This window comes from Acyrthosiphon pisum, chromosome X, assembly GCF_005508785.2.
Source record: "Acyrthosiphon pisum isolate AL4f chromosome X, pea_aphid_22Mar2018_4r6ur, whole genome shotgun sequence".
Classification (NCBI taxonomy): Eukaryota; Metazoa; Arthropoda; class Insecta; order Hemiptera; family Aphididae; genus Acyrthosiphon; species Acyrthosiphon pisum.
Window position 1 is genome coordinate 32,364,963 of NC_042493.1, and position 12,284 is coordinate 32,377,246.

A 12,284-nucleotide genomic window follows, 5' to 3' on the forward strand; every position below is an offset into this window, starting at 1 on the left:
TCCGATAACATCCGGGAAATAAAAGTTATCACTTTATTAGCAAAAAGAAAAGAGTTCAGTTTAAAAATTGAAATGAATTAAAATGAATTATGATAAATGACTTAGGTACTGGTTGCACGCATTTGTACATAGGTAATAGGTATATTATCACTAGGTCTATGATTGTAAAATTTATACATAATAACTGAATCATATGAATTGAATATGGTTCAAAAAAAATTATAACTGTTTAAAATGATAAAAAAAGTAACCTTATTAATGAAAACATAATATAATGAGATAAAAATAATTTTAGGTAGCGCAATTGTAACTTAAATAAAAATATTCGAAGTAACAAGTAACGTAATTGCATTACTTTTTAAAAGTAATTTATCGAACATCGTTAAATGCTTAGCTACCTATAAAGAAATCATTGTGTTTATTTTTGTTTTACTTATAGTTTATACCTAGGTATCTAGTTTTTTTTAATGAAAACTATAGTTTGCTAATTTAACATTCCTAGAGATTTAACTATTTAAGAGATAAATAAATAAATAAATTTAAGCTAATAGATAAAAATATGAAATTTTAGAACAAATGCAATTTAGTGACCTTTGAGATTTTTTTCAAAATGTGTTTTATTTATGCATTTACGGGGCTGACTAAAAAGACCCACTAGCTTATCAATTTGTTTATTTACATTGGAGGTAGTAATGATATTGTTATATTTGTATTTCATACATTTATTTAAAACTCCCATTTCAAATTTAATTATAAATATTTTTTTATAACTGTAGATTGCAGTGACTATACTGACTGCCACCGACTGGTGATTAATTTATTAGTAATTAGTAATTACTAATTTGTGAGAGGTCGTGCCGGCCGTAACGGTTGACTGTTGTTTATAGACCTATAAACCATATGCACATTGCTTCCCACTCCGCTCTGTCCATGATTAGTCCAGACGACATAACTGAGAGAGAAAACATGACATAATATGAACATATGAGGGAGAGAAAACATGTTTTGGGCTATATTATGTTTTGGCACACTGTAACGGCCAAAACTTCTCTTCTCTCTCACAACAATCCCGTCTGGTGATTTCTCTCTCTATGCACTGACCATTATTAGTTTATAGGTAGGTACTTATATGCCTATAACAGCTGGCCAACGATGATGTGGCGTCGCCGTAACTTTTATAGTTCTTTACCCGATACCGTATGCTCATTGTCCAGTGTCCTTACGATCGCACACTGCAGGGACGGATATTGGTGGAGGAGGGAGAGTACCCCCCTATCCATATTATATCTCTAATTTTTTATAGGGAAATTTACATAAACATTGACTTAATAATTGACCGTTTTGGAAAAAGCGACAATATGAAAAGACGTTTGGATTTTGTTATTTAATATAGCAAAATATAAATATTTAATCATTGGGCAATTGATTTATTACATTTAAGTTAAACTAATATTAGGAAAAAATTTTAAATTAAGAATAAAATGTATATTGTAATTTATTGTATTCGTGTTGTTTAAGAATTGTCCCCCCCCCCGGATCTTTGCTCTGGATCAGTGTCGGATCGTACTAACTACCACTATTAACAAATTTTTGGAGGCCATAACCTCCTTATGATGAAAAAATCTTTGCTTCGTCGTGATATTTTGAATTAAGTAATTATTACCTACTAATGTCCGCGGACAGAGCGGCGTCGAGTCAGTGCTTCGGCTCCAGCAGTCTGCAAGGAACATAATATTAATTATTATTATAAATAAATAATAATATAGAAAATAACCGTGTGTGATAGAGTGACGATAGGTCTGAACTGGGCACAGAGTTAAAATATGAAATATAGAGATCTGTGGGCCGTGGTCACCACTCATCACCATGTATGTCTATGCTCACCACACATTCAAAAATTTCAAAACAGAAGTACAGTATAGATCAGATTGTATACTTAAATTTTGTATCAATGCTTAATTTATTCAGTGACAAAACTTCAAAACGTGTAAAGTCCACACTGTATAACCACACTACCGGAATCCAGTCCGTAGTATAACAATAATAATCATCGTCGATCGCTATCGATTTTTATCGTACGATAACCGCCGACTGTTCTACTTGACCACGAAATACGAATTAACATAATATTATTATTTTATCATAGTCATACAGAATGTGTCCGAATGTCCGATGGGTATACGTAGAGTCGTAGAGGGCCTAAATATTATTATTTATGTTCTCTAGTCGCTGGGCACGCGTTCGGAATGTTCGGATACAAGTAGTACTTGTCAAGTACCTATACGACACGAGAGCTTATCACTAGGATAATATGGAAGTATGGAACATTAAAACCTTATCAATCACGATTTAACAATATAATATAATAACAAATATCAACAACAATAATAATAATTGTAAATAATAATCCTAAATTAGTTCATAGTGTCAGGACGACGTGTCGACACTTTTAGGACCAAAGACGTAACGTCCAAACGGCAATCACTCAGAACTCGGAAGTTATCTAATTACAGCTGCTAGGGTAAGTACGCTGTTTACGATAATACAATTTGAATTTTTTTTTTTCAAACACATCATGCATGTCTTATTCTAATGATTTTTCCAATTGAAAAATTAAGATTTAGATGTCTGATAATTCCCCAAAGGACAAGAATGGTGTCTAGATCCACAAAATTGTTGTTAGTTTCCTAGTCGATGGTACTGTTTTGTGATGGAATTACAAAAACGTTTGAATCGATAAGAATTTAGTATATATTATTATAATTATATATTTATGTGATTATATGATGTATTCCATACTTTCTAATTTATTCAAGTACCACAAGCAAATACCTATCAGTTAGAATAGAGCTCTATATTTTGGCACGATGGTGTTTTTAACATCTGATATAGGCAGTCATGTTTGAACTCATGCTGAAATTGTTACCTATCTAGTTATTACAATTTTTTGAACTTATTAATTTGTTTAATTCCATTGAATATACTACCCAAATCATTGAGGTGTCTTTTTTTTGTCTAGTTTACAAAGAAATCTCGAAAAATAGTTTCTCATCATGTTGGCAGACGAAGTGGAATCCGAAATACATTTCATGAAAACTTATAGAATATTGAAATGGGACGAACTAATGAAAGCATAAATTTCTTAAACCAGTTTTTTATTTTAATCATTACCATCATAAAATATATAGGTAATTTTTTTAATTTTATTTTTACATTTAAGAAAATTAAATGATGATCGTAAATCGCTTAACCAGAAAATTACACTTGGGTTAGCCACCAAAGAGGAATTGATGAAACAAATAAAAGTTGAACTAAATATGCTGGATACGTGTCAACTTAAAATTGATGTAAGACTATGTCAACTTACCTATATTATTTCAATTATAATTTGTATTATTATTTTTCTTTAATAGCAAGAAATGAAAGAAAACGACACCGAGTATATTAATACTGAAATACTTACAATCTTATCAAATCGTATCAATGATATGTATAACAGTATGTTTTTACTGTTTCCCGTTGAAAAGACTTCATTATCAGAATATATTGAGTTTTGCTCAAATAATGTAAGTGAACAAATTACAACATTATTGCCGGGCTGCATGAAAAATTAATTATTTTTATGGATCAACATGGCCTTCTAATCATGTTTAAGGGACCATTAGCTTACTGTTGATTCAATAAATGTTAAGTGATTGTTCTTGGGACTTGGCAGAATTGTTTTACATTTTTATGTACAAGATGGGATGTGGTTTTTAAATTGTTCTATGTTGTGTATAAAGACTAATGAATGTCTCTAAAGCTTGCAATATATAATAATTTTAGTTGTAAGGTTATGCAGAGCAGTGGTGCCAAGAACATAGTTCAATTCTGGAAACTGCCAGACCTAATTTAGGGGTGGGTCCCTAGTATATTTTATTGTATACTAAATTATTTTACTTAGTAGTACGGTACCTATGTTGAATTAATTTATGGCAAGAACATGACATTTATTATATTATATTATTTGATGTTAAAGTGCACTTTTTGGAAATTATTTTTTTAGGTAATTTTAAACCTATTTCTAGTAATATTATGTAAATAAATAATAATGTATTTTTTGAAAGGAAATTTTTCAGTATTTTAAAGGGCATTTAAATTTGAGCCCTAACTATTATTAACTGTTACCATACCTAATATATATTTGTATGTTGTATCATCATCAGGCTCAGATTAAGACCAAAATTCCGTTAAAAAGATTTCCAATATAAAAATGAAAGCAATAATGCCACGGGCAAGAGTTATAAGAATTATTTTATAAATTATACAATAATATCACCTAAATTAAATATTAAAATATTAGAAATAAAATTAATTCTATGTTAAAAACTGTAATAAACATTCTACACGGTTGCACGTATTGCATGTTAAATTTAATCTTTTATCTTTAAGTAAAAATTATGAAAATAAAATATGTGATTCTATTAGTCATTGCAGCGCTTTCTAAATTCTAATATTATGAGTCATTTATTTTGACAACTAATTAGTCAGTTGGAGTTACATATTGATTGCGTTTATTTAGAGTTTATTATTAAAAATGCTGAAAATTTAACGATTGGGATTTTTTTTCATTTAATTTCATGGCATCGTACCTGTATATCTAGTCTGGGTCTAGCTTGTTCTTTATTTATTTTTTATTCTTTTCAACTTAGAAAATATTCTTATGGCTGAACAATAAAATTGGTAATTGGACAAATACAATATAAATGCAATTATAATATTTGGATATATCTTTATCTTGAAATTATTTTTAATAAATTTAATGCATCACTTTCATCAAATGATCATTTACAGTTTACTTAAATTCGAAAATGTGAACTACTTGAACTATCAACTACTTGATGAATCAAAATAATTTTTATAGAAATAAAATTCTTTATGTTCTTTTAAGCATTACTGTCTGTAACTGGTAAACAACTTAATTGAGTAATAAAAAATAAATTAATGGAAATATAATTACTTGCAGCAATTTTAGTTCCTAGTTTCAAGTTCTAAAACATCAATAATGATATAATGAGTTTCAATTCTCATTTTGTTTTTTCCTTTATATACAATTTCTTTTTTGTTACCACTAGGTACTATCATCAGTGGGGTGTAGATGCTGTAGTAGTAAAAAAAACTAGTAAAATTGATTACAGTTTGCACTAAAAAAATTTCAAAAATTGAATTAGCCTTAAGTGTTCGTTTTAAATGTTCATATTCAAAACATTTGAAAAAAGTTTTTTATAAATGAGTAAATTTAACAAAGTTAAAAAAAATCCAAATATTGAACTTAAATTAAAATTCATACTAACATGAAAAGCATTTAAAATGTAGGTAGCAATAAACTGTAATGTTAGAAGAAATGTTGAAAGTGTAACAAAATAGTTTTCATGTAGGTCGCTGATGATATAGCAATTAGATAATACATTAAAAAATAAGTGACAACATTCATTAACATTAAAATGATTGAATAATTCTTTCCATGATTCAGATTTCAAGATTTTTTCTACCTCTTTATAATAAACTGTTTCAATTTTATACTGTTTTTTTGAAAGTATCTTATTTCTTAAAGGTATAGAAAGAACATTTGAGCAATGGCCAGTTATAATAACTTGTATAACACTGGCCTGAAATTTATTTATTAAATTTTGAAAATGTGTTTGATACATGGGTGCTTAGCAGTTTTCGTTGTTCTGGTATATACATTAATTAACGATTTATAGGCTTATAGTCCCACATTGATAATGCGTCAAAATAATCATTATCAATTGAATTATCTCCAATTATGTTTATATTCATATCCCCTATGATTATAGTGAAAACATTAAGGTTCATAAAATTACATAAAATATTATTTACTGCGGTAAAAAATTTTTGAATTTCATTAGAAGGTGACCATATAAATGATTATATATGTTACCGTTAAAGTATTAAATCAGTTATTTTATAATTTAACGTAACATTCTAGATAATTAGATAAAGTGCTTACATTCAAATTATATAAATACTTTATCTTGAAAATGCATAAAATAACTAGTTATATTATAGAACTACAGATAATGAATCGTTAAAGTGTTTACATTTTAAATTAATAACTAGTTAAAGTGGATAATTGCGAATATAAAGTGAATATTATTAATATTAATTGATATTATAAATTATTCTAAAATAATTCTGATAAATCATAAAAATGAATAAACATTAAAAAAAAAATATTTTATACAAGATTGGTTTTGGATCTATCTTAGTCATGTTTTCAATTTTTTTTTTTTTAAACGTTACAATGAATAACAATTATATTATCTACACTATTTGTCAAAATTAGTACACAATTGATTTTGGTGACATTTTGAATTGTACAAAACACCATTTTTACGGTGTTAAACATATACACAGAATAGAGATATAAACTTAATAAACAAATTTTATATTTAATTTAACAATATTTGACTCGATAAATTCAATATGTTTTTTGAATAAAATTGCTGTACCATAACTTTGATTTCTCTTGAAGTTTGAAAAATAGATATCGAAATCTATCAAAGAAATATTACAGCTTTTTGTGTCATGCCATGTTTCTGTTAGTTTAATAGTATCTAAATTTACACTATTTACATAATTTTCTAGAAAGTTTCATCTAAGTTTTCATTAGTACTTTAGATATTACAACATAAAACATTTAGAAAATAGTCCACAGACAAATTATAAATATGTACAAAATCTGTAAATGAATCATAATATCTAGTCTTATAGTTAAGAAATGGGTTCAAAATATTTGTGACATTGACATGTAACAAAAATTTTTATTATAAAATAAAGTAAAATAAAATACTATTGAATCAAATTGGATAGGTTATTTTCATCTTTAATTATTATGGTATTAGCACTTCCACTTTTTTAAATAAATACAAACAAATAACCTACAATTATTTTCTTTGCCGTACATTCTTGTTTTATAAAATAACGTCCTATTTGATTGAGTTAAATAATTATTATCATATAGCCCTTCTTTCTTTCCAAATTTTGTTGGAAACTCATATTGAATATATTAAATATTCTATATTTATAAACTTATATATTGTTAAAAATTGTTAAATTGTTATGAAAGTAAATAATCATTATTAATTATATTATAATATAAAAGGTTGTATTTCGTTTATAAAATATATTTTATAATTTTTAAACAATATATTCAATATAGGAAATTAATTTTTATTTTTATCTAAACTATTCAGGGATAGAAAATGTTATTGAGCAAAAAGAAAATGAAAAATGAAAAACAACTGTAAAAAGATAACAAAAAGATACTAAAAATAGACAAAAATATTAATTCTGTTATCGAAAAATTTGGTAATCCTGAACTAATTGTTAAGTAAAATTCAATACTAAGTGTAACTTTTTAATTTTTATATGTATTTTATATAATTGTATGTGAGTTAGCTTATGAGTTCAGGTTTATCTTATTTTTACTCTTGAACTAATGCTTCATTTTACTAGCTGACGACCAAAACACAATTCAATGGCTTATATTTTGATCGCTGTCTCTCATACACGCAATCCAAAATAATATTAAAATTTTCAAAAGTTTAAAAGCCTTATTTTTTATTTCTGTTTACAAAAATGAATCATTAAAATATAATATATAACAGAATAACAATAATATCATATACATATTATAAAATTCTTTTAATATAATTTCTGTTTCAATAATTTTTTTTTCTAAATAATAATAACTAGCATTTAATGTTGACAATACATTCCCTCATTCTATAACTAATTATTTTACTGGAAAGGTTTTGAATGTATTAATTTTAAAATAATAGTTGAAATATGCATACATAGTATATTTTCATTTTATTACCAAATTAAAATTAATTTGTTGATTAGAAGTTGACAAAATTATGATATTAATTTAACCATTAAAAATTCTTAATTTCAGACATTGTTTATTACTAAATGTAGCAACATGTTGGATACACTTATGTCGAGATATCATAGTGATCCTGAAGTGCACATAACTGCAGCAACATATGAATTTGATGATCGAAATGATGTAGAATCAGCTAGAAAATTTTTTGCAGAAGGATTAAAATATCACAAAAATTGTTCATCATTAATATTGGAAAAAATCAACGCTATCTTGGCACAACACAAGGAAAATGATGAAGGGATGAGAACGGTGAAATTCAATTTCAGAAAAAATCTGAAAAATATTAACATTAAAATAGCGAAAGCTAACTCAAAAACAACTAAAGAAAAATTAATAGAAGAAAAACAAAAAATATTAAATAATTATAAAACTTGTGAAAAAAGTATACAAAGAGGACTTAGTGATTTATATGAACAATTAGATAATATATAACATATATATAATTGATATATTATAGTTAATATTTTTTCTAGTTTTTTCTATTTTTTTTTTCAGTTTTTCTATTTTTATAGTTAATATTTTTTCTATCTTTTTCAAAAATAAAATTGTGTATTAATAAATTAGTTTGTTATTTATTTATTATTTTATCTTATAAGTTATAACTACATTCGGGCGTTTGTCATCCCGCCTGCGGCGGAAAGACTGTGTGGGCAGCGGTGCATCTTTGTCGTTTCGCCTCGGGCGAAAAGACCGCATCGGCGATGCTGGGTTTTTTGATCCGGCCTGCGGCGGGAACGCGGTACCGTCGGGTATTGTGTTATGTCGTGTTGGCAGCACTGGTTAAGCGGTAATTTTTGAACTTGGAAGAGTGTCTAGTCGTAAGTCATGCGATTCAAGTCGATCGTACGACACAACCAGCCAGGTAGGCAATCCCAGGATCGCAGACGACGCCCCAGGCGTGTATGTCCGGTTCTCGTATGTGTGTCAAATCGGAAATTCGGATTCTGAGTTTGAGTGTCTAGCTATCAGTCATCTCGGGTGAAAGTCGATTCCCGAACGGACAATCCGCCTACAGTGAAAAGTGCTCGAAATGTAATAAAACTTATTTAAGTATACAACTTCATGCTTCGTTAAGTATAAATATTTTTAAGTAAACATACTTTACCCATAATAGTTTTTAACGAATAAAGTAAATCGTAACTATTCCAAAATATAAAAATGAATAATAACTGGAACTGTTGTTAAGGCACAGGGCTTTGAATTACTTAAGTACTAATGTAATAAAGTAATAATTAAATCAAAAAGTACAGTTGTATATTTAATGTCAATTGTTTAATAAACTATATTATGAGCATATTTGTCAAACAGATATTAGTTAAAACAATAAGAGCGCAGTTTAAAATATGTTTTAGTCAATGCAAAAGAATGGTTCTGAATCAGTAATCAACATAAAACAATATATTAGTTTAAGGCAATCATTAAAAATCATAACATGTAAGTTTAACGTTTAAAGTCTGACTCTATGTCGAGCCATTATCAATGTAAAAATCGCAAAAATCATTAGTACATAAAAGAAGTACTAATGTTATTTATTATTGCCTAGCTGCCTAAGTATCACCTGAAGTGAGAAGACATTTTCATTACATCAAAATTGGGTTTATATTTCTGCAATGAATCCAACATTTGCTGAAAGAAGTTTTGTGTTTATATATGGGAAATTTGAGCCATAGATGTAATTTAATCAATCTTATTTTAATGATCAATAGTTCAAAACTAGTTAGGTAATTACTAAAAATTATTAATTGTATATACTGCAGTATTGCAGTATGACTGCAATATATTCAATTTAAATAAGTTACCTAAATAAATGTCTGTGACAAGCTTTAAAAAAAAAATCTACATTTATATAGAAGTAATATCATTAAATACAATTTTTAATATTTTTGATGTTCAATTTATTATCCTAATAGATTTTCTTTTAGTAAAGATCCACCAACTATTATTATCCCTTCACTACACAAATAATTGAGATTTAGAAGCTCACCCAGTTTATTTTTTTCTACAAAATGTATAATGTTAGATTATTTTTAAAGAAATCCAATATTGTCACAACAGTAAAATTACATACACAGTTATTTACTCAAGTCGCAAATCGAGACGTGAGTGCCGCGACACAAAGCGGTGGATTAGTAAGCGAACATTAGTATTAACGAACATCATTTTATTTTTATTACTTTCTGTGACTTGTTAGTTGATTTTTATAAATTTATTTTAGTTTCAATTGAACAATAAACTTACCTTTTGGTTGAGTTATTTAAAGGGAATGTTGTATAGGCATTAGGTATTTAAGGTATTAGGTAGGTACCTAAAATTATTTTTAATAAAAACTAATATAATTTTAATTTTTAAAATTATAATGAAATTTTATATTTACAGTTTTATTAACCAAACCAAACTTGAATCAATAGTCTTTATATAGAACTAATTTAGAACAATAAATAAATAAAACCATTAAAAAAAAAATGTAAAAACCTTGCATATACTAGGTCTTAACAATTTGTAGTTCTAGTCTTTAGAAAACTTAATTTAAAAACATTTATTTAAGTCAAATGGTTCATTTCTTTATAAAATAGCTCATTAATTTGAGAAGTAATTATATATGTAAACGCAAGTCAATAAATTATATAAGGAAAAAAAAATTCAAAACTCAAAAGCATTGAGAAGAACAAAAGTTATTTCATTTGTCAGGTTTTCCTGTTACATCCTGTATATAGGTGGTAATAATTCTTATTAAGATATAACAATAATTATAAAAATAAGTGTTAGATTCTTTGGGTATCTAACAGCAATTCCATTAACCTGTAACATATCAATATTTTATTACAGCTATAAAAGCATCAAGTAAACAACTAAAATAATTAAGACCCTGTTTTGAATGTTTAATTGTAAATATTAGTTTTAATATCATAACATCACACATATACACACATTTTGACACTAAACAACAAATATTACTTTAAATACTCATGATAAATGTATTAAGTAACATTGAATTGAATTAAAAATAATTGAAGTAAAATATTACAGTATTACATAATTTTAATTGTCTATTCTTTTCTCTGGATAATTTTTTATAATAATTTATTTAGGATTAATTGTTGTAACTGTCAAAGTGCCTTTACTGAAAGGTTTCTTTAATCTGTGTTTCACTCAAGCCATTATTCTTTCAACACTTTTACTCATTGTTCTATTTTATAACAGATTGTAAATTATATAAATAAAAACAAAAAAAAAAAAAGAATTAATTGTTTGAAATATAGTACCACCTAATGTATGTAGGTACTTCATAATATTAGGACTATATTATGAAAGTCTAATAAGATATTAAGAAAAATATATTTTCTAAAATAATTGAATAATTTGGGAAAGATAAAAAGAGCCAAAGATAATAATCAATGAATCAAAATATTTAAAATTAAGATTTTATATATTATTAAGCGGTAGCTCAATATAAAAAAGAGAAACAATGTTTTTTTCTTAAACCCAAACATCAAGTAATTCACCAATACATTGCCATTAAACATGCAACCAATTTACTATTTCCCAAATTATCACTGTCATTTCAAACTGATAATTTCATTTTCTGCAAAACAAAACATTGAGTACTACTATAGTATAATTAATAATAATAAATAAAACCACATAATACCTGTATGTTTTGTTGATTACAACTTTCTAGGGCATTTACTGAAATAATGCAATGTATTGCACCAGACAACAACTTAGAATTTATCCACATCCCTGAATTTATGATTAAAATTAAAAGTTTGTAATGACCTAAGATAAGCCATTTTTAGATTCTGAGCGGAGTGAGGGATCTAGTGGTTTTACAATGGTGTTTATTTACCTATTTATTTATTTTTTATTTTTTTATCTTGTATACAAAATGTCTACCAGAAGAAGTTTTTCGATTTCAATAAACAGTATCCTAATATCTTTTAGCAAATTGGATCAAGATTGTACTTAAGAAAGGGCATATTTTTTCAATTTTCTCAAAAGTTATTTAATGCCACGGGAAAAACTACAAAAATTACAAAAAATCACTAAAAATGAGATTTTAATTTAAAACGCTTTTTTTATCACCATTGAAACGAATAAAAATAAAAAGAATAAAACGATTTTATTTATTTTGTTGTAGTTTATAATAATAATTCTACTTACAGGCTATTATACAATAAAATAACAATATAAAATATAAAATATTAATATTCAGACTGACAAACCACCGTCTACGCTCAGAATCGTTTTTCGTATACAATGATATGATATCATTGAATTCAAATTTAATACAATCCATTATACATTGACCCACTTGTAACCTACTCACTACTGT

General features: G+C 26.4%; 2 protein-coding genes across 4 annotated transcripts in view; one reads left to right on the forward strand and one right to left on the reverse strand.

Moving 5' to 3' along the window:
* LOC100160220 (carbohydrate sulfotransferase 11) overlaps positions 1-12,284 on the reverse strand; it is a 137,711-nt gene that overhangs the window by 121,449 nt on the left and 3,978 nt on the right. The gene's annotated exons all lie outside the window — the stretch shown is intronic.
* Positions 2,100-8,391, forward strand: LOC100570537. 3 transcript variants are annotated; one of them, XM_029485707.1, is made up of 6 exons: positions 2,100-2,317; positions 2,419-2,521; positions 3,020-3,127; positions 3,221-3,347; positions 3,414-3,566; positions 7,961-8,391. In XM_029485707.1, exons 3-6 carry the CDS (start codon positions 3,054-3,056, stop codon positions 8,381-8,383), a joined length of 777 nt encoding a protein of 258 aa, XP_029341567.1. In that variant the 5' UTR covers positions 2,100-2,317; positions 2,419-2,521; positions 3,020-3,053; the 3' UTR covers positions 8,384-8,391. The 3 variants fall into 3 exon arrangements, with proteins under 3 accessions (XP_029341567.1, XP_008187733.2, XP_029341570.1); XM_008189511.3 differs by lacking the exon at positions 2,100-2,317 and having other exon boundaries at positions 2,324-2,521; XM_029485710.1 differs by lacking the exons at positions 2,100-2,317; positions 2,419-2,521 and having other exon boundaries at positions 3,020-3,188; positions 3,255-3,347.